Below are 23784 nucleotides of genomic sequence, written 5' to 3' on the forward strand. Positions count from 1 at the left end.
ACCGAACAATTGCAGATTTGAATTGAAGGATCGAATGTTTGAATTGAAAGATTGAATGTTTGAATTGAAGGATCGAATGTTTGAATTGATAGTTTGAATTTTGACACTAAAAACGCGCCATACCTCAGAGGCGTAATGGCGTGATGAAAAATTATCAAGGATTTTGAAAAAATTCCACGGTTCACACGAACTGTTTTTGCCCAAAAATATCCAGGATTAGAGTGTACAGGCGGTCGGTACAACATTTTCCTGGCGTAGGCTTTTCGGTGGCCGCTTGGCGTGGAAGTTCGAAACTCTCGGGTCTCGGCGTATCAGTTCAGTGTGAGACGTACACGGAATGCAAGACAGTAACGCAAATAACGGAGACGCAGGTGTTGCTGCTGCCGTGACAAAGGTAACGTTATGATTAATGTACTTTTTCAAACTGCTGTCGTCTCGACACGGACAACTTCAGTTGCAAGGACACCAACATTGTTAACGTTAAATATATCGATTTCGACTCACTATATTGACATAATGGCATTCGTACAAGGACTCGTATCAGCCTTATTGGCCTTGCTAGGTAGGTACAGCGATTGATGTGATTTTGCTCCTGAGTTCCCTCATGAAATCTCTGAGCGCGGACTCGAACTACAACTGAGTAATTGATCTACCAATCTGTTTTTTCCTTGCCAAGTAGAATGTGTAGAAAGAACGGAATTACGGGAAAACATTTCTTACCGGTGATATAATGGAGAAAATTAAGTTAATTGCTAAAACCCTAAATGCAAATTCCCCCTTGTAGTCCTTGTAAGCCCTAGCGAAATGTTTATATTTCAATCGCTTACATTTTCAGCCGTTTCAGATAACATATTCAACAAAACCCTTACTGTAACATGTCTTTGCGGGAAACCAATAATTCAAGGATATTAAATGTAGTCTGTGGTCTTCGAAGTTGCGTGCACGCGGCGGCGACACTGGAAGTTTTTAAGGTCCTGAAAAGTTCACACATTTGTAAACAACATTTAGGCTAAACGATTCCACTGAAATTAGCCTGCGTGCAGACGTCTCCTATTCCCTTTGTTGCACTCAAAAAAGGGACAAACAGAGGTCTCTGTCCCCGATTTTTCCTGAGGGGAAGGGGCGGCTGCAAACAGGCTAACTGAAATCGATGAAGTACTATTATGCATAACGACCGTCAGCGTCTTGTCAGTATTCGACAACTAACTTCAAAAATGTCTGTCAAAATGTTGGTTTTTAAATATATGAACATTGTGATTATTAAACATTTCTATTTTGGTATGGACTAACTGATTTTATGAATATTTTTACAGTTTGCCTGTTTTCCGAAGTACGAGTCACTACTGCACGTGAGTATATTCTGTTAATGTGACCATAGGGGGCCCACACAATGTGTCTGTGTAGCCGATTGTTATTAATATAGTAAATGCACTGGATTTACCGTTTGCTTCTATATATCGCTAACTATGTATATAAATCAATGATAAATAAACGTTGAATTACCTTATCTGTGGTATATAGTCGTCCTTTTACCTCAAAAGCGGTTTTTTGAGCGATTTTGAAGGAGTTTGGGTTCGCCTTTGACTGTTCATATATAAGAAGGTATCAAACAAGGATTCCTCCCTTCTCCTTCCTATATATGAACAGTCAACGGCGAACTCAAACCCCTTCAAAATCGCTCAAAAAAACCGCTTTTGAGGTAAAAGGACGACTATATACCACAGATAAGGTAATTCAACGTTTATTTATCATTGATTTATATACATAGTTAGCGATATATCGCTATAGGTGAAGCAAACGGTAAATTCAGTGCATTTACTATATAATAACAATCGGCTACACAGACACATTGTGTGGGCCCCCTATGATGTGACAAGAGAAACTTGCAAAGCGAAGTATTCAAATGAGGAAAATACTGTTTTATATGGGCGGGAATACTCTGACAATTTTCTTTGTAATATGAGTTTAATCTGGCTTCTCCTTCACTTAATATATAACACTGATGTTTATGAAAGAGGGAAGGATAAGGGTTCAGAGACTTCAGGGGTTATAATGAAATAAGAAATCGCATGTAAATTTGAATGCGTGGCCTTGCGGTTTCACTGTGAAAGAGCTGAACATAGTGGTATATCCGCTCGGGTGCTCACTGTTACGACCTACTGTTTACCTGGGATATTTTTATGAGATTTTGGAGGCGATTTCGCGGTGCTTTTGAATGCGATTTAGATCGCGTGAGTACGATTTTTTAATTTTTCCCTGCATAAAGCTCTCTTGAATGATCCCTGAGCGGACATTGAAGCCATTGAATAGATTTATGCTCTCATCAAATGCGTTCTGCTCTCATCTCAACTTAACAATAATCAAATTGGTGTATACTGATAGCCGGCCAAATCCCACTTTACTTTACTATGTCGCAAAATAGATGTTAACGCTAAAAAAAGGCCTGCCCTCTTAAGCTTACATAGTTTTGAACAAAGCTGCGTTCTACCATATGAAATTTTCGATCAAATCATGGAAGTCTGGACCAGTGTTAATTAATTGTGAGAATATTTGATAGCCGATTGATTTCTAGCCTACGTGAAGCCGTCCCCCCCCCCCCCCCCCCTCCCCACCCCAGTTGCATAGCCGGCAAGATTGTTAGGGCGAGCAAAGTTTTGGCAGAGAAGCTGCGAAGTCGAGTGGAGAATGAGGAGGAGACGCTTCGAATTTTCTGGCGCCTGCGGCGCTCACTGATCGCGGCGAAGCCGCTAGAGAGAATGGCGGTTTCGCCGCCAAAAATTCTTACGTACGCAGAAGCAATTCCGCCAGCTCCGCAGGCTAGCATAACACTGTCACAGCAGTGAACAAATTTCTCTGAAAGATGTCCCATGGTTATGATGGCATATTATTAAACTAGGCTTACTCTAGTACTCTATACTTGATGCTTACCTTCGCTATTACAGGAACGAAATAAAGCCGTTCACGACATTAAATTCTTAATTTTGTTTTTCCCTTGAATAGGGTGTCATTGTTCGGGTTTGGGCCTTAAAAAGAGTATCAATTTTCGTTTGTCTTATCCTTAAACAGGGTCGGGGTTCAAAAACCTGGAATCAAGGCAATCCGACTTTTTAAAATTTTCTCAACCATCGGACCGAATGCCTCATTTGAAAGAAATCTTCCATTAAAATAGAAAATCCACCATTGCATGCTCAATAGTCGTCGGTTGAACCGATTTAAATGAAACTCACTGCAAAAGTTTGGTCTTGATGAGATCTTACAAAACTTGCCATTTGGTTTTGTTTTCTGTCGTTTAGTTTAAAAGTGTCGGTGTTACTAAAACGAAGAACGGGGAATGGGGAATCGGGAATGGGAGTCTGGAAAGGAGTGTACGGCGGTAATCCGCATAAGAATTCAAAATAGCGGACGAAGGAAAAGAAAACAGTCTGGGAACAAAGTTTGAGCACGCGCTCTTCGAACTCGATCGTCGGAGCAAACAGCATGGACGGTAAGTATAGATGTTATTAAGAATTTACCTGGGAATGTTGACTTCATAAATTTAGTTTTTCTCTGACATAGATTGCAGGTTCGATAGAAATCCGATCTTTGGAGAGGTAGGTGAATGTCTCAGAATTAATCGAAGACTACACATTATTTGAGCAATCAATTCAGAACTGCAACCTCACGGCATTTATTGTGGCTATCGACAATATTCGCGCGATTAATTCTACTGTATGTAAGTATGCCAGAGAAAAACCAAATTTATAAAGTCAACGAGGTAAATCCTTCAATAACATCTACACTGGCCGTCACTGTACCGTCCGTGCTGTTTGCGGCTCCCACGATCGAGTTAGAAGAGCGCGTGCTCAAAACTGGTTCCCAGACTGTTTTCTTTTCCTTCGTCCGCCATTTTGAATTCTTATGGATTACCACTGTACAGTTATTCGCAGACTCCTGTTCCCGGTTCCCCGTTCCCCGTTCCCCGTTCCCCGTTCCCCGTTCCCCGTTCCCCGTTCCCCGTTCCCCGTTCCCCGTTCCTAGTTTTAGTAACATCCAAGTGTATGTTCCTTCACTGTATTACCTGACATATTTCTTTGCTCAACAGAATGTTATCGTGATGAGAAAGTTATTCACCTGTCGCACTCACAATTAAATGGATCAATGTACGTTCTCAACTATACTTACAGTCATGATCAAGTAACAAAGCATTGCAGGTGGAAAATAGAGGTACCTTTTGGTCAGAAAGTACTGATCTACTTCACTGCGTTTGATCTGGGAATTGATGTTTGTGGGAGTGCTAGTGTTGAAATATTCGAAGGATCGGAAAAGTTGGCACAAGGATGTGGTAGTACCTCTCCTCCACTGATTATATCTTCGGGCAGATATCTTGCAATGAGTTTCTACTCTGCCTGGTTCGTGGAAGGACATGGATTTGTAGCTCACTTCAAAGCAATTAACAGCTCATCTGGTGGGTTGAAGCTGGAATAAAACAATTATGTAAAAGCTGTGAATACGTTAGGTGTTACGTTACGTTTTCACTTGAGGATACACCCTTCATTGTTCTAACCCGCGCCAGTCAGGCCCAGTTTTACCAGCGCTCTAATTTTCTTTTATGTGGTCGCCCCGGGTGGTCGCTCGCTAAAATTGATCCTGTTACAGTCTCTCACAGGTATTGTATCTGTGGCCAAACTTTAACTGCAAATCTGATTGGCTGTTGGAATCACTGAAAGTAGATAGCACTGCGTGTTCGAATTACTCTCGCCAAGTTCTTCACGACTGAGTTTTTTTTTTTTTTTTTTTTTACAATCTGAGAATAAAAGAACATCACAGATACCGTCTACGCTGGATAAGTTTGAAAGTTCATGGATGAATGATCAAAATGGCGCGCGAATGAAGAAGACTGTTTTGTTTATTCGAGAACACGTTCAAATTTGTTGTGTTATACTCATCCAGCGGGGAGCAGGGATGGCGCAGTGTGGCCCGGGTTTGACTCGCGAAGTTGACGCCATGTGTGGGTTTTTGTTGTTGGTTCTCGTCCTTGCTCCGAGGGTTTTTTTCCGGTTACTCCGGTTTTTCTCCCTCCATAAAAACCAACATTTCCAAATTCCAATTCGACCTGAAAACAGTGGACGAAGAACCACTCTGTGGATGTGCCACTGAAATTCCCATTTATTTATTTATTTATTTATTTATTCATTTTTGTTTATTTGTTTCACTTGTATGTGTCTACAGTTTCCTCGACTTTGTGTAAAACAAAGGGACCCGTTTGAGGTTGACAGCCTTTTAATAACTATTTTCCAGAGGTTTTTGCATTCTGGGTTAGCAAAAACGGACTGTGTGTGAACCGATATATCTGAGTCTAGTATAACCGCGATAAATTTGGAGACACGTTCAAGTTTTTTAAAAAGTCATCATTATAGCCGGGTGTTTTTTGTTTGTTTTGTTTTGTTTTGTTTTTTTTTTTTTTTTTGAGTAATTACTATATTTTTATCGTGCAACTTATAGGTTCATCTTCTCAACAGGGTGTGATGGTCTTTTTAAATATATTGACTTGCGGTACAAGCAGAATGGAACCATTTACAGCCCTAACTACCCTTCCAGTTACGGAAGGAACGAAGATTGTAAATGGCGCATTAGAACATCGCGCCACTACCAGGACAAATCGAATGTACTCATCTACTTTACGTCATTTGATTTGGGAACCGACTGTTGCAGCTGTGACTATATGGAAATATATGATGGACCGAGCGATGATTACAAGCTGCTTGCAAGATTTTGCGGCAATAGCCTTCCCTCGCCAGTTTATTCCTCAGGCAGATATATCTATGTAAAATTTCGGTCCAATTCAAGCGTGCAAGGACGTGGGTTTGTGGCACACTACAAAGAATTATTCCATTATTCAGGTAAATAAAAAGGCGCATTTGTTATAGTAATAACAACGAAACCGGAGAATTCAAGTACTAGCAACACATTGACATTAACATTGGACAAACGAAAGAACGGTTCTACGAGTCTAAAGGACTGTAACTCACAGATCGCTGGCAAATGAATTTTGTCAAGTGGCTTCGGTAGAAACTGCTATACGTATACGGGTAGTTTGTTTTTATTAAATATACACTCGATTGCAAAAACGTTGACACCTAAAAAGCATAAACCGTGAACGATGAGACCAACAGATTTGTGGGTAGTGTTCAAACAACAACCTCATTTCCATAATCAATAATTTACTATGCAAATAAATTTAGTACACTTACACCCATAAAGCCATTGGGTCTAATCGTTCACGGTTTATGCTTTTTAGGTGTCAACGTTTTTTCAATCGAGTGTAGTCAATTAGATGACAGTACACTTTGTGCATGGTCACACAAAAATGTACGATTACGATAACCTTCGTAATGCATTGAATGTTGTGCGGCTAGCACTATGACACAAAATGATGGATCAGAGAATTAACTCTGCAGTGTATGTTAAACGCTCTGGCACTGCTAATGCAAATGTCTTTTCTATGTTGTAAAAATTTCTTGTATGAGCAATCTTGGAAGACGCGGTACCTGTCTGGTACATTCACGCACAAGATGGTGTGCAGAGAAGAGCGTCAAGACTGGCTCTTATTAAATTAACGTCAGGAAATTCATGGATCGATTTACTTTACCACTTTAGCATACACTGCAGAGTTAAGGTCACACGAGAGGACAGTGGACTAGTCACAGGGACTAGTCCTTTGTCGCGTTTACATGATGGAATGATGCACGGGGACAAGCTTCTTGAAGGATTTACACGTGGGGACCTGTTACACACCGAAAAATAAAAACTTAGGGCGCTTTCACAGAAATTCACGGAAACGTAAAGACGAAAAAGCAGTGGTCTCAAACAATGACACCGAATTTACTAAATTAAGAGTCATTGTCTGAGAAAACCAGGCAGAGGTGAAAGATGGGGGTCGGCCGATTTCCTTCAAACTTTCACCATTTAATGTCTGTCCGAAATGATAATGAATGATGCTATTTAGCAATTCTCTTGCTGTTGCGTTTCGTAGTTTGACCACCCCCCCTGGTTTTGACCCTTACTGACCCTGATGTCACGCAAAATATATGCAGAATTTGAAGCTCAATAAAATATATTTCGCGTCATTTCTGGGGACTCATATCGATTGCTCGTATTGTTTATCGTCTAAAAAACGTTGTTAAAGGAAAATATCCCGACTTAACATAAAACTTAATTTTTTATGGAATTTTGCAATTTCCTTGCGATCGCGAAAATGTCTTGGGCCGAATGTGAGGCAATTTCGAAACTGTTTTTCTCAGAGGTGCGGCGTTCCTTTCCAAAAATTTCTTGATATTTTTTAAGCCAAACATCTGTTCTCCCAAAATCAGCAAGCTCTAACTTGAGCCATTAAAATGCGTTTGCATGAGCCACGCTCGAAGTCAAAGATGACTCGGTATTTTTGCTAATAAAGTTCCACAGCGGGTTTTTCTCGGTTTTTCTTTATTTCATCTTCTTCTGGTTTGGTTTTTTGTTTTTTGTTTTTGGATAAGCTCGATGAAACTATCCTAACTCTTCGAGGTAGAACTTCCCTGGTAGATTTAGTTGAGTGACGCTTTGGGCAGGAATAACATCAAATTGGTGTTAGCTCACACTTGATTTGATTATGCGTGACATGTCACGGTATTTGACAATTGTCAAACGTGATCACAAACAGAACACATTTCCCCCTTTTTTTTACAACTTGGTAACAACAAGCATTTCCCTGAAACTATATTAAGTCTTGGAGTCAGTCTGTCGTTGATAATTGTTAATTAAAATAAAAACAGCATCAAATACCTGTAAAACTTGCCACGGCAAAAGAACCTCCGGTATGTTCGTTACATAACAGACAATTGAAAGAACAACAAATCTTTCTTCTGTAATGCGTTGGGTTCCGCCATAAATCTGAAGTGCTCTTTCTGGTCTGTGGGTTCGCCTTGTGGCGCTGAAGGTGTTGGTTTGAAGATTTGTCCCTTGGTATCCAGTACACGAGATATTGAATCGCACTGGCTCGTCAGTCTTGGTTTGGGAAGAAAGCGTGGCGCGACAGGTTCAAAGATCTCCGAAGCCGATTTGATTCTCAACAGGTAAATCCCGGCATAGTAAATCGAACGTTCGAAAATCGAACTCAATCGAACTCAATCCACGGATTGAGTTCGATTTCGTTCGATTGGGTTCGATTGAAATTTAGTTCGATTGGGTTCGATTTACTATGCCGGGGGTAAATTTGATGTCCCTGAAGATGAGAAGAGACAGACATCACAAGAACATTACAACAGACTAGAGCGGCCGAAAACAGACTATGTGTTTCCACCTAAGTTATAAGGGACAACGAAAGAGTATAACACAAACCCTACGAGGTGACTACATATTATGAAACAATATGCGATTAACACAGTCTATATAGTGTAACATTTCCCGACAAGTAAATGGCAAGATGTCACAAGGCATTTTTGAGCTGCATAACGCTGTTGTTCCCATCGGTTCAGGTTCGTTTTATGTTAACTGACTGACTGCATACTAGACTCATTTAAAAAATATAAACAACATACCATTTACGGCAGTGGGAACCGAATGCAAAGATTCGGAAATTTTTTTTGTTTACATTTGTTCCGCGGAGTCGCATTATGCCGCCTCAAATTAGTCGTATCACAGGACAATCAATCTTGACCTCCATGCTACACTATTGTATTTTAACAGCTTTTAGTTGGAATTTTGGAATTAAGGCGGGACACATTTTGCTCCATTAAAGTGTTTCTCAATTATATATTAAATATTTCATATTCATCAGAAGAAACTAGTTTTGTTTTATACCAAAAATCATGATTCCTTGTAAAAAAAAATACAATGTGTTTTTGGTAAAATAAAACTAGTTTCTTCTGATGGATATGAAATATTTAATATATATTTGAGAGACACTTTAATGAGGTAGAATGTTGCCTGCTTTTATTCCAAATTCCAAGCAAAAGCTGCTTTTAAACTATATCAAAATACAATAGCTAGCATGGAGGTTAAGATTGGTATTGTGCAGTTTCGCACATTATTGTGCGATAAAGTTAAACACCGCGGAAAGCGCTATCTTCCTGGGCGCATTCTTCACACATCGAATGGGACTAGTTCTTTTCAAATCAAGAAACACCTCCTTATTTGTGGTGATGTCTCATCAAACCCTGGCCCTGGTAAGAAGCCAACGGCGAAATATCCGTGCGGCGAATGCCACAAGAACGTTCGAAACAACCAAGACGCCATCTTGTGTGTTATATGCAAATCATGGTTCCACGCCAAATGTCTCAATATGTCTAGGAACATATTTCGTTATTATTTAGCTCACCCGGATATCGATTGGACATGTGCCCTCTGTTCTCTACCACCACTGAGTGACTCTTTTTTCTCTGAAGACTCAGTCAGGTTTGGGGCCTCTCTCCAGAAAGGAATTGTTGCTGTTATCGGCGACCTATGGAAAAGGGGAGAGTGGATACCCGCCTTCAAGAAAGACGATCCACTCGACAAAGAGAACTACAGACCGGTTACAGTCCTTTCTGCTGTGGACAAAGTCTTTGAGCAGCTGATTAGCAAACAAATCACTGCTCAATTCGAAAGCCGCCTATCAGATTCCATTACCGCCTACCGCAAATCTCATAGCTGTGAGACAACCCTTGTCTCACTGGTGGAGCAATGGAAACTTGCAAGGGACGGGCACCAGTGTGTAGCTATACTATCTACGGATATGTCAAAGGCATTTGACCCACTTCACCCACCACTCATGCTTAACAAATTAAGAGCCTATGGTTTTGCGAAAAACATCGTAAATCTTCTACGCTCTTATCTCTCCAACCGACAAAACAGAATTAGACTGGGATCACTAGCAAGTTCTTGGCAAGTGGTAAACAGAGGATGCCCACAAGGATCTGCGTTAGGACCACTTCTTTGGAACATCTTCCAGAACGACCTGGCCTATGAAATTAATTTGAACCTTTCTATGTATCCAGATGACCATCAGATTTACGAAGCAGGAAAGGATCTCGCAAACGTAAAGTCATCACTTAGCAGGAATGCAGAAAAAGCGTCTAATTGGTATGAAGACAACATGCTAAAGGGTAACTATATTAAATATAGAACCATGACAATGCAGAACAAAAGAGAGATAACAACTCCGACCATGAGTATTCAAGGCAGCGAAATCGAGTCGACAGAGAAGCTGAATCTTCTAGGAGTGACGATAGATAGTAAACTGAACTTTAACCATCATATTAAAGGGAGAGTTTCACGGTTCGGCGCATGTGCGAGCGATAACGCAAGCGCTGTCAAGCCAATTGTTTTTGGACCAATTAGAAGCGAGTACACAACACCGGCGGGATATGGCGGGCAAGTCTTATAACTTGCTGGCATAAAAATAAAACTCACCGGCCAGTGTTTCGGTAGCCTGCAATGCAGGCGTATTTTTGGAGCGGGAGCGCTGAATAATCCTTCGTTGCTGTCATCTTGGGCGAGGAAGCGCGAGAGGGCTGGAGTGAGTCAAAAGTGACCCTAAGGGAGAGGACGACTGGCCTACTTCAAATACGCGAACTAAATTTATTATTCAGCGCTCGCCCATGAAAAACGCCTGCACTGTAGGCTAGTGTTTCGGTCACGTTTCAGAAAGAAACAAAAAGGCTGTCCATGTAAAACACATGGGGATTTTTGCAGCGCCGCTTCCTGAATGTCCCATGACATTCAAGAAATGCCAGAACTTATGCGAACGTATACGGTTTTATTTTAGTACAATGTCGATATCTCGCGGCATCGACCTTTTTTTATTACGCGCGGTTTGAAAAGCCGAGAAGCTCCCTCAAACTTACGTACTTCAATCCAGTATTTCATCAGCATTCAGTGATAAACTTACTATAGTGTGTACGCTTGATAGCCTGATTTTATTAGACCAGCGAGAAGGCGAAGAACGAGAAATCCGCAAGCTTCAAGAAGCGATGCGACCGTTTAGTAACAACAATACTGAGCGTCCTTCCGAGATGCTGGAATACATTTGAGAAATCTCTGCCATGGTGGCAAATCAAAACTGCGTTTGCCATTTGCAATGACCATAATTTTATAGATAAATGAATACCTTACAATAGATTTTGTAGTTTGCCGCAAATCTTTTGGATTTTTTGCTACTGCCCGCTATTCGAGCCCGCTAATAGACAACTACAACTAACTCGCACATTTGATCTCATATTTATTCGTTTCGCGTCTCAGTGTTGTACAATTTTTTCCATCCAAAACAAAACACTGATGTTTGATGCTGTTTGTCCGACGAATTCTCCGTTTTTGACAGTTGATTTCCATATGAACAAACAGTACGATTGAAATCTAGAAATCCTCGCGAGTTCATCCAAAGCCAGTTGGTGACCTTTGCCATTTCCAGCGAAAGCAGATGTGCCGCGAAATCGTTGTCTATTTTAAACAGACTTATCTCTTTACCAATTTTCCACATTTGGTGGACGTATCTCGTTAACCACACAGGATTTCTACATCCACTCCACTCTGTCCGCTTTAACTTCTGTGCTTCCAGAGAGTCCATAGAACGTCCCGTCGCCGGTCGGCCGCGACGTCTCCTTGCCGATCCATCGACAAAAATGTCGTTCTCGGATGCTAAAACACTTTTAACCTTACAAAAATCGAACTTATAATTACAACAGGAAACAAAGATTATATAAAGTGAAGAACGAAGAGCGGATGATCCAATTTCGGGCGCGATTTCAACAGATTGTTCCACCACAAGCTCGCATCGAATTTAGTGTCGACCCGTACAATTTATTTTTGAGCCAGTCTGCTCGCGCATGCGCTTGACCGTGAAACTCGGCCTTTAACAACGTGTGTAAAAAAGCAAGCCAAAGGATTGGGGTCCTTATGAGACTGAAAAACCTGATACCAACAGAAGCCAAGCTGCAGCTTTATAAAGCTGCTATCTTACCACACCTTACTTATTGCCACCTCACCTGGCACTTCTGCAAGGCAAGCGATAGGAGAAAGCTTGAACGCATACAGAAAGAGGACTCAGGGCAGTTTTTAAGGACAAACATTCTAGCTACGAGAAACTACTAGCAAAAGCAGACATACCATCGTTATACAACAGACGATTACAGGACATTGCCATCTTCATGTATAAGATTAAGCATGAATTACTGCCACAGAGACTTTGTAATCTTTTCCAATGGATGATTTTCCAGTAATCAGATACCTATGTTATGCGCACAGGATTCTGGGATCGCCAGGGGGCAAACATTGTAAGTCGCCAGAAAGAAATGTATGGCATAAAGTTGTTTCTTCGTCAAAAACAGTGATTTCGGGCAATAAAATAACGCATTTTCGCCGTGATTTTGTGAGAAGCGGAGGTGACTAATGTTGGTGCGTGGAAATTGTAAGATTTTGTGTTATAACTGGGATGAAATCTATCGATAAATGCGAAATGTTGATTGTGCAATCTACTGAATCTACACCAAGTAATGGTGACCAATAGTCTCGAAATAGTACAAACGTAGGTATTAATTTGAGGGGATTGACTCATTAAAGCCTTTTCAGTTGTAATTGTATGTGTGCCGATAAAACAACCTATGCCAGGTGGTGATCACTGTGCTATATGAGGTGTATAAATATAGGGTTGACAAGCCTTCGCGCTCACGTGCGTGTTTTAGTTTTGCCCTCAAGGGTATATCTTTTTGAGAACACCCTCTTATTTATGAAATGAGCAGTGTCCCCCGTAAATTTTCTTTAAGAGCTTGATTTTCTTCTTATCAAATGCCATTTATGGTTTGCAGGATTTGCGTGATGGTCACTGTCGCATGTTTTGTATTTTGATCTCAAAGGTCATTTCTGGGTAATGCGTATCGTTTATCAGAACTCTTGTTGTTTCTGTTTAGCGACTGCCGTTCTTATGTACTTTGTGGCATTTGGTTCAGGTTTGGTATGGCCCATTTCAGTGCATCCGGTGACAGTATAGCCTCTGTTTTTATCACTGTAAGGATAGGATTTGAACGGTGTACATGTATCTTCCAGCTTTTGTGTTGCTGAGCCCGGCTATTTGCTTTTGCGGTTACAATTGCAAGTCTATTGCAAGATGTTGTGTTTCTTATCACGGCTATCTGTCTTTTGATCCTTTCTTTATCATTGTAGCTTGTTTGAAAGCTATGCAATGCGTTAAAGTCCCCTTTAGTCCGTTTGTGTTTTTGTTAATATCGCTACGCCGATCCGCTCTGCAACTGTGAGGTTTGTGTAGTGGGAGCTTTAGTTAGTATTTTCCTCCTGTGTTTTGATTACGCCACAGAATGATTAGACAATTATCCTGAGTTAGCATTCTCGTTGCTCTGGCCAGGGGAGATTTCCCCGTGTTAACTATCACTGGTTTCAACCCTCCACAGCGCAATAACTCGGTAATTTCCATCCCCTCGCACAATAATTTCTTTCCTTTGTTTGGGTAAAATTTCAGCAGCCATGAAGTTATAACACACGTACGTAACTAAAAAGAAAACAATCTCGACACATATAATTACAACTGAAAAGCTTTATTGAGTCAATCCCCTCAAATTTACACCTAAGCTGCCTAAGTTTGTACTTTTTCAATACAATAACTTGATGTAGATTCAGTAGATTTCACAATCAACCTTACGCAAGAGTGTTTATCGATAGATTTTATCGCATCAACCACACAAAAAAACTTACAATTTCCACGCACAAACATTAGTCACCTCCGCTTCTCACAAAATCACGGCGAAAATGCGTTACTCTTTGTCCAAAACCACTGCTTTTGACAAAGAAACAACTTTACGCCATACATTTCTTTCTAGCGACTGGCAATGTTTGCCCCCTGGCGATCCCAAAATCCTTTGCGTATACATGGGTCTCTGATTACTGGAAAATCATTCATTAGACAGTGGTTCGTATTACTTAAGAAAGCGAGAATTTGTTCAACCTCGATTCTCTTCGGTGACATATGGAAAACACTCACTTCGTTACCTAGGGCCTAAACTGTGGAATGATCTCACTCCTAGAATAAGATATCAACCCTCTCTGAAGCAATTTAAAAGAGTCATACGTAATCAGGACCTTACTGCCCTAGCAGCAAATGTCAGTAACTGTCGAGGCTGCAACCTATGCCGAGAATGACTTGGGTTTACATGATTTTTTGCGATTGATGTATGAAATTTTATTAATATGGTTTACGATGTAAATTTTAATTCATTTTTTAGAATTTTTTAGAATTTTTAGAATTTAGTTAGGTGTCCACTATTAGTAGAGGGGACTTCTCCCCTCAGCTACATTTGTTGACACGTTAATAAAGTTATTATTATTATTATTATTATTTTCCTGTTTAAGGCGGCATTGCGACTCCGCGGAACAAATGTAAACAAAACAAATGTGCTAAACTTCGCGTTCGGTTCCTACGGCCGTAAATGGTATGTTGTTTATATTTTTTAAATGAGTCTAGTATGCAGTCAGTCAGTTAACATAACACGAACCTGAACCGACGGGAACAACAGCGTTATGCAGCTCAAAAATGCCTTGTGACATCTTGCCATTTACTCGTCGGGTTTGTGTATTTAATGCACTTTCGTTGTCCCTTATAACTTGGGTGGCAACACAAAGTCCGTTATCGGCCGGCCTAGTCTGTTGTAAGGTTCTTGTGATGTCTGGGGCAAACAGTCATTCCTCCTTCTCATCTTCAGGGACATCAAATTTACCTGCTCTGTTGAGAATCAAATCGACTTCGGCGGAGATCTTTGAACCCATCGCGCCACGCTTTCTTCCCAAACCAAGACTGACGAGCCAGTGCGATTCAATATCTCGTGTACAGGATAGCAAGGGACAAATCTTCAAACCAACACCATCAGCGCCACAAGGCGAACCCACAGACCAGAAAGAGCACAGAAGAAAGATTTGTTGTTCTTTCAATTGTCTGTTATGTAACGAACATACCGGAGGTTCTTTTGCCGTGGCAAGTTTTACAGGTATTTGATGCTGTTTTTATTTTAATTAACAATTATCAACGACAGACTGACTCCAAGACTTAATATAGTTTCAGGGAAATGCTTGTTGTTACCAAGTTTAAAATGCAAATGTAAAAAAAAGGGGGGAAATGTGTTCTGTTTGTGATCACGTTTGACAATTGTCAAATACCGTGACATGTCACGCATAATCAAATCAAGTGTGAGCTAACACCAATTTGATGTTATTCCTGCCCAAAGCGTCACTCAACTAAATCTACCAGGGAAGTTCTACCTCGAAGAGTTAGGATAGTTTCATCGAGCTTATCCAAAAACAAAAAACAAAAAACCAAACCAGAAGAAGATGAAATAAAGAAAAACCGAGAAAAACCCGCTGTGGAACTTTATTAGCAAAAATACCGAGTCATCTTTGACTTCGAGCGTGGCTCATGCAAACGCATTTTAATGGCTCAAGTTAGAGCTTGCTGATTTTGGGAGAACAGATGTTTGGCTTAAAAAATATCAAGAAATTTTTGGAAAGGAACGCCGCACCTCTGAGAAAAACAGTTTCGAAATTGCCTCACATTCGGCCCAAGACATTTTCGCGATCGCAAGGAAATTGCAAAATTCCATAAAAAATTAAGTTTTATGTTAAGTCGGGATATTTTCCTTTAACAACGTTTTTTAGACGATAAACAATACGAGCAATCGATATGAGTCCCCAGAAATGACGCGAAATATATTTTATTGAGCTTCAAATTCTGCATATATTTTGCGTGACATCAGGGTCAGTAAGGGTCAAAACCAGGGGGGGTGGTCAAACTACGAAACGCAACAGCAAGAGAATTGCTAAATAGCATCATTCATTATCATTTCGGACAGACATTAAATGGTGAACGTTTGAAGGAAATCGGCCGACCCCCATCTTTTACTTCTGCCTGGTTTTCTCGGACAATGACTCTTAACCGCAAAACATTGAAACAAATCAGTTCAATAAAACCGCACAATGTTCATGTGCAAATACAACATTTAACCCCCAGGCCAACTGGAAAAAAGAAAAGATCCAATTATATCTTTTAATAGGACTATGGGTCACGCATTCTCTGTAGGCGAAATTCTAGTTGGAACTTATAATGCTGATCAGCGATTGGTTAATTTTTATTTGGTTGCAGGAACTTGTCCCACGTACAGTTCACACAAAGAGACAAGAGACTAGTTCACACTAGTTTGAGTTCGTGGAAGTAGTCTCAAGGACCATGGTCACTGCGACTAGATTTTTTGATGAAAATGGGTGGTTCACACGGAGGAACTTGGTCCCCAGGACTAGTCGCTGGGACTAGTCTCTTTCGTGTGTGCTGACCTTTAATTTCCTGATTCATCATTCATAAAGCAACCACCCACGACTTTATATGGCGACCTACTATTGACAGCAGATCGAAAATTGCATCCATGTTGTAGTTTAAATTTAGCTTATTTTAGTGTCAAACTCTGGTGGAAATCTGTACACGTATCCAGGTTCTACATCAAAGCCTCTACAATGACCCTTAACCACTGGTTCGAACGCACTTTTTTTGTCTGTCATTACCTCTCAGGGGGAATATGTTAAGATAGCACATGAAGAGACCAAGATACCATACTGAGAGTATCAGTCACTTTCGTTGTTCCTATCTTTTTTTTTTTTTTTTTTTTCAGGTTGTGCGTCAATCGATCCAGGAGCGTCCACTGGCGTAATTTACAATGATCGTTTCCCTTTTGGCTACGGAGGACGATTATGCATATGGTATATCACAGCGCCATCAGGAATGATGATTAATTTAACTTTCACAAAGTTTGACCTCACTCCTAAATGGCCAGGCCCTTCTGGATTCTGTGATCATTATGTGGAACTGAAAGACAGTAACCTGTACAGAAGAAAGCTGTGCGGATCTCTCGCCCCGTTCTCAATGTACTTCTCTGGATCGATAAGTGTTACCTTCCATGCCCGTTTTAGCGGTACTGGAGGATTCCTGGCATTTTACCAGATAAGACCATGGTCTCTTCCCACAACTCCCTACCGTTTGGATCATTACACCCTGCAACCAACTTTTGTGACTCCAGCATCACTTTCGGACGCGGCCTGCAGACCATATTCTCAAAATAGTAAGTTTTATTATCCAACATCACCTACTTAATTGTTCCAATGTACTTGATGTCCGTATAGTTACTTATTTATATCCGAAAATAAAAACGGTTTACTGCTCATTCTTTACAATGATGCATGTTTTATCATATTTTTTTTTTTAGGATCTCGCATTAGCTACTTTGGCTTGTCCCATCGCTGGGACATCGTAGGGAACCCGTAAAAGACGTAAAAATCACTAGAAGGCAGGGCCTGGTTGTTCGAAGGCCGATTAACACCAACCCTGATTAAAACTAAACCGAGATTTTCATCTATCTCTTAATCTTTAAAAGTGTTTTTAAGAGCTAATTTTAAGCTAATGGTAAAAAAAGATCGTTACTTGTTTATACTGCTAGTTTTTAGTCATTCATTCATTCATTCGTTCGTTCGTTCCTTCGTTCGTTCGTTCGTTCTTCTTCTGAAAGAATCTTTACTGACTCAAATCGAAGTTCAAATTAACCCAGGGCTTCGAACAAGCATCCCTACAACATCACTTGCCCTTATTTTCTTTCAAAAGTGATCTTTTAAGAGCAAAAAAAGTAACCAGTTCATGTTGAGCTAGCGACACACTAGGTGATTTTATATACGCGTCGCTGCAATTAGCAAAAGTCACTAGATGTACCTGCTACTACTGAGCTATGAAAATCGCAGATATCTGGCACATAGAATTGGGCGATTAATTTCGCTCTACGCCGGTAATTCGGCGAAAATCACCTGCAGTCGCCTCAGATGTGTGTCCTTTATTGAGTAAAACGCCAATAACCTCTGGCGACCCGTTTTGCTGTGTGGTCTTTCTCAAAACTTTTGAAGAATGGGTACAGAAGTTTTTTTTTTTTTAATTTCTGACGTTTGTTACCAACTTGGCATTGAAATTTATTAGGAAAACTTCGAAATGACGTCGTCTCACAGGAAGCTTGGAAGAGACGAACTTCGAGTCGCTTGGTGAGACTTCAATTTTCGCTTGAAGTTTGACTCAGTGCAGTAATTTCTTTGAAATGCCGAAGTAACAAAATATAAACAAGCAAAGCTTTAAAGCTGAAATATAAAAACTATAACGGAGATGACAAGGAATAAAATCCTCTAGACTAATCAGCAAACAAACACGACGCGCTAGAATCTTTTTACTTTGTTGATACAGCAATTTTACAGTTCTTATTTCCCGTCGTATTATATTCCTGTAATGATACTTCCGTGAAGGAAAAAAGAGTATTCTCTTTGTTAAATTTTCATGTAAGATAGATTTAGGGCCACTTTTAAGAAGTTGATAATTCCGAGTTGCCGACGTACAAAACAGCACGTCTTTTGTGTTCACCCCAAATAATTCTAAATAAATAATACTTAAGCACTTCTCCTTCGATTCACTAGTTTCTTTTCATTTTGCGGTGTCAGTGATTCATGCAGAATAAGGGCATTAATGTTCTTGAAAGAGTATCCCAGAACTAACATTGAATTATGGCAGCCTAATAGGAAAACATACGTTGTTTTCGACTATTTTTCTTTGGATCTCATGCATGCAAATGCCGCACTGTATTTTTTTGCGGTGCTCACAATTGCTTCGTGCCTAGTGTGTGTTGCGTCTTCTGACTTTTCCGCTGCCTCTGCCCTCCGCAGACGAAATTACCAACAATTTCCGCAATGTTGTAATTTTTCTGTTTAGTTAAACACGAACACCTCCACCCCTCCCCCCACACTCTTATGGACTGTCAAGAGGAACTGTTTTAAGCCATAAGCTTCTTGTTTCAACCTGTTTTTTTTTTTTTTTTTTTTTTTTTAACCCAAATTCAAGCTGTCTCCAGTATAATAAGCCCTCCCCGAATACAAATACAAAGATAATAATACAAAGATTTAACGCGCTAAAACTGTAAACTGAACATTTATGTTGTACAGTGTTATGAGGATTCGGCAGGCGGGACGGCTTCGTGATTTCGCTGCAATGCATTAGAAAACAACGAGACTTGTATTGCGCAGAACACTGATACTTTCATTGAGTTAAATGAGGCAACTTGTTATGGCAGGAGGGAAGGCCATACTTAACTGTTAGCGTATATGAAGTAACATAAGTTACTTGGATTCGGTTTTTCCTTTTTTTTTTTCACTCGGTTGGAGGAGGCACTGTTGGTCTTATGCAATAATTTTAATAACAAAACTAACGTATGGTTGCTTTAAGCCTGGTTTTCACTAGCGAGGCAAGCGCAAGCGTGGGCATACGAATGCTTATTTTACCGTGAAAACTGTCTCGACGCAAGTATAAGCACAAGCACAAGGATCAGAAATTTCCCTTTCTAGTGCTTGCACTTGTTTGCTTCGTGTTGTGCTGCGAGAAAACGGAACACAGCATAGGCACAACGAAATTTATTATGTCAGGCCAATTGAAGCACTCGTTTTAGCTTTCACTCGTGTAGGCATCCCTATTTCCGGGAAACAGGATGGCGGAAGACTCAACAAGCTTTAATTAAAGTTTGCTGAAGTTGTACGTAACTCCAAGTGTTGTATGGCAAGGAATGCATATTATACGTTTACTTTAAGAATCAGTCACATCTGTCAGTCGAAGCTCCTTAACGATGTTGTTGAAACCCCCCTGGCTCTTTCTTTCCTTATGTCTCACACAAGAATGTTTTGTCTTCCGAAGTAACCACAACACCCGATGTTTGAGCGGCCTCGCTGTTCGCCATGAACTAGTAAATCTCATGTATTTGTGCTTGAGTCGGCGTTCGTTTTCACTCGACGCAAATCTTTTATGCTTGCGCTTATGTTTGCGTTTGTGCTTGTATCGCTAGTGAACCCGCAAGATCGCCACTACTTGAAAATAACCTAACACAAAAACTCTACTAAAGGGGACTGTATATAGAGACTGGCATCAGTCAGCCAGCTGGCTCAGTGAACTCGATCATACTATTGGGTTGCGCATGGATTTTATTTTTTACCCATTATCTTATTTTTTTATTCCAAGGAATTGACTTAGGTAGCTCCAGTTTGCTATCCATTGCAAGTCCTACTTATCACAGTTCACCGGACCTGATAACGACATGCTCATGGGAAATTAGAACAACAAAGGGTTACATACTTCAGCTGACAATTGACAGCATGACCATATCTAGCTGCGGCGAATCCTGCTGTGCCTATGAATACGTACAAGCGAGAGATGGAACTGAATTAAACGATCCACTTCTCGGCACCTACTGCAGTGGAAATTATCCGAGTCTGGTGTCATCCAAAGGAAACCAAATGTTTGTCAAATATTATGGCCGTTATCGAAACGACACATTTCAAGCAACAGTCCGTTCCGAGAAAGGTATCTCGTGATTACGATTAAGCGTGCACAGAGCCCTCTCTGAAACGCACACTTTGAGAACAGAGAAGTCTGTCTTAGAGCTAGTGTGGAAACGAAGGGAGGAATGAACTCTTTCTCATTAACCGAAGCTCATATGTTAAGAAGAAGTTGAAATTACACATCTTCAGTAGTAGCTGGCATAAGAGAAAACCTGTCGAATTTCCATAGATTACGGCCAACGCCCAGTTAAGTTCGATTCTGTGAACAGCACTTTTGATAAAAAGAAACAAGGTGATTTTTATATAATAATTTTGGTACAGCCTCGATTGAAGTCAAATAAATTGAAACAATGTCAGAATATATAGTTTTGAAAATTCGTTCATAACAAAAGCGCTGTTTGAGTTTATATAAACAAACTTCAAGTCTATGCGGTATAATGTGGAAGCTATTTTTAGTGAAAACAATTCTATTCCAAATTAGTGCTCTGGGGAGGTCCTAAATGCAAATGGCATTTTTCAAACAGGAAGTACAGTAAGTCAGATAAAAATTCAATGAAACTTCAGCTCATATCTACTTTCGTAATTCAACCACAGCCACAGTTACTCTCTTACGAAGTGAATGAAATATTTTCTCTTGATCAGGAAAAACCTCATTTGCATTTACTTTCAACACACAATATACATATGCGACTATAAAACTAGTTTCGTTGGAAGACCTCGTCATTAGGTCGCCATGTTCGTTTTGAATTTTCAAAAAGAAAAAGGAACATGGCGACCAAGAGACGAGGTCTTTGTGTGGTGAAAGTAAATGCAAATGAGGTTTTTCCTGATCAAGATGATGTTGAGTAATACTCTCTTGGCTTCGATAAACAAAATTACACAGAAATATTTTCTGGTTCTTTTTATTTCAGCTGACCAGTCCGTCGGTGTTGTCGTCATTGTTGTACCCATTGTCGTTGCTGTGGTCATAATTGCGATTATCGTTGCTGTCATCGTCATCAATAAAAGGCGAAGGCGTTCATCAAGTACAGCAAGATCATCTAGCGCCAATGAAGTTCCCCGGCAACCCCTCCCCCAAAGTACAGAGCTTGCTCCACTGTTCTCTTCATCACTAGCCACTCAAGGGTCGGTGCAACTGTAAACTGATAAGATCGCCGGTTTGTAGTTGCTGCCGAAATAATAATACATATAATAACCTCTTGATAACAGAGCTCAAGTTTAAGAAAGGAAAACGATTTAAACCGATCGGTACAAAAACAGTACCATGATTAGTATTTATATGACTATTGAAAAATCGGTTTGGTTATATTTAATACTTTATCAGTCCGACAGACACATTCACATGGCTCAAAAATGGTGCTGGTTAGTTTAGCAACAAAAGTAAAATCTTGAATTGTTGAAGAGTTAAAAATTAATTTGCTGGACTTCAGCAACGTTGATAATGAATAATTTACAGTGGCCATTTTAGAATGCCAAATGGTAGCACCTTTGTTGCTCTTGTCTGCGTGTGTGTGTGTGTGTGTGCGTATTCAATTCAACAAAAAACAACACCAATAACAACAACTTTAATGTCAGGAATTCAAAACAAAATTCATTGGCCGACGTTAGCTAAAAATTTGCCTGTTGAATGGCACCTCTCGATTCATCTTTTTTTTTTTTAGATCTATATCGGAATGGGCGAACTGAACTACACCAAGTGAAATACATAAGCGACATTAATTGCACTTGAATGGATTCCAAACTACGTTCTCAAACTCATCAATAATTTATAACGTAAGCAGCCAAAAAATAACGTCCATTTGGGTCAGGTGGATAAATCTTGCGCCAATGAACAGAAACAATCGACCCTGGCCCTGAAACAAGTGAGCTGCGGCCAATGAATTAGAACTTCTAAACTGAGAAAACTGTCCCTTATCAGTTCTTTGGGCGATAAGGAGACCTGGAACTATTAAGCACGAAAACCTCCACAATTTTACAAAGAAATTCTTTGTATTTCAGTGACCTAAAAGCACTGTACAACAGCGACTTGTAAGACAAGTAAGAGTGATACAACCTTGTTCAACAATAAGGTAATTTGTGGTTGGAGGAAGAATATTTTTTTAACAAAGGGTGGCTCTCGAGAGGTATTACGACGATCAGCGACCTTTATGGATAGCGATGGCCGTTTTTATCCTTTGACGACCTTCAAACCAAATTGGTTTAATAAGGACAAACTTTTTACAATTTTATGAGCTCGTCCATCAGTGCCATTCCTAAGAATCCTGTTGCGAAAGTATCAAGTATGAAACTCGGCTTTCTTAGGAGTTAAGTGAGTTTATATTTGACTCAAGTTTATATTTTACATTTGACTGAGTTTATATTTGGCCTTTAACCTGGAGTAACTTTAAAACTTGCTAAAATAAAATATTTTTGCTGTGTAAGGACGGAGGGACGGACGTACGGACGGACGGATGGATAACGACGTCGCAACCAAAACCAAAATTTCTCACATCGAGAGGTTACCATATTTTCTTACCCATGGTGCTTTAATCCATAAGAGTACACTAAACTAAAGGATTAAAGACAAGACAAATATACCAAAGAACAGTTTTACTGATAGTAATTATAAACATTGAGATAAACCCCTTTTAGGCACCGCGGAAATACCTTTTTGACATCTGAGTAACTGGTCAGCGTTTATTGCCGCCAGGCTGGTGTGCTTTGACTTCGTTGCGAATTTGTAAGAGCTGCGTTTTGCACGCTTTTAACGGGTTAAATGTCCTTGATACTTCTCGTTTTTTGTAACTTTGACCTCCTCGCATGGTTCTTTGATACCCAAACCACCAGCGTAATGAACAGCTTCGAGGTGTGTCCCCAGGTGGACGGACACGAGCATCTTCGATTGATCTTCTATCGTCCTTCCGACGATTTTGATCAAAGTGTCGTTGACAGACTAATTCGTATTGCTCAAGCCTACCTGGTTTTGGCTTTAGTGCACAACATCTTTTAAAATACAAAACTTTTCTGAGAAACAGCAACCCACCGCTGCAGGACAGTAAAGTTACGCGAGACGACAACATTCTGTGCAAGCTTTGTTTAGCCCTGGCACAATGCGTAACATAGGATAAGAACCGTAGAAAAGATATGGTCTCTAAGTTTTAGGGTTTTTTTCATTGCCGACCGGACTTACGTTAAAAACCAATTTGAAGTTGCCGGGGTTTTCTATTTTTAGGGTCATGGCGCTGAGCAGCAAAATATTGCATCGTGCTCTCAACAACGTATTTCCACGGTGCCCTTATTTATGTATATTGTATCCATGGTAACTTTAGATCTTAACTTTGTAATATACTATTATAAAGTATTTACACAATTCTTTTTATTATTATTATTATTATTATTATTATTATTATTATTATTATT

The 23784-nt window shown here is 40.1% G+C and overlaps 1 protein-coding gene across 3 annotated transcripts; it reads left to right on the forward strand.

The window, feature by feature from the left end:
• The first annotated feature begins 127 nt into the window (after positions 1 to 127).
• On the forward strand, positions 128 to 23736 carry LOC146455388 (bone morphogenetic protein 1-like). 3 transcript variants are annotated; one of them, XM_085094355.1, is made up of 7 exons: positions 128 to 394; positions 1314 to 1349; positions 4082 to 4444; positions 5499 to 5879; positions 16650 to 17096; positions 20066 to 20407; positions 21297 to 23736. In XM_085094355.1, exons 3-7 carry the CDS (start codon positions 4138 to 4140, stop codon positions 21524 to 21526), a joined length of 1707 nt encoding a protein of 568 aa, XP_084950481.1. In that variant the 5' UTR covers positions 128 to 394; positions 1314 to 1349; positions 4082 to 4137; the 3' UTR covers positions 21527 to 23736. The 3 variants fall into 3 exon arrangements, with proteins under 3 accessions (XP_084950481.1, XP_084950479.1, XP_084950480.1); XM_085094353.1 differs by lacking the exon at positions 128 to 394 and adding an exon at positions 405 to 562; XM_085094354.1 differs by lacking the exon at positions 128 to 394 and adding an exon at positions 408 to 566 and having other exon boundaries at positions 680 to 1349.
• Positions 23737 to 23784: the final 48 nt, after the last annotated feature.

Source organism: Pavona decussata, unplaced genomic scaffold (assembly GCF_977016875.1).
Source record: "Pavona decussata unplaced genomic scaffold, jaPavDecu1.1 SCAFFOLD_276, whole genome shotgun sequence".
Taxonomy (NCBI): domain Eukaryota; kingdom Metazoa; phylum Cnidaria; class Anthozoa; order Scleractinia; family Agariciidae; genus Pavona; species Pavona decussata.

Excerpts from the sequence above, each read along its gene's own strand:
- LOC146455388 (XM_085094353.1), top strand. The coding sequence starts at position 517 with ATGGCATTCGTACAAGGACTCGTATCAGCCTTATTGGCCTTGCTAG. Across the intron at positions 4,445-5,498 it reads AGCAATTAACAGCTCATCTG|GGTGTGATGGTCTTTTTAAA; the intron begins GTGGGTTGAAGC and ends TCTTCTCAACAG. Across the intron at positions 20,408-21,296 it reads AACAGTCCGTTCCGAGAAAG|CTGACCAGTCCGTCGGTGTT; the intron begins GTATCTCGTGAT and ends TTTTTATTTCAG.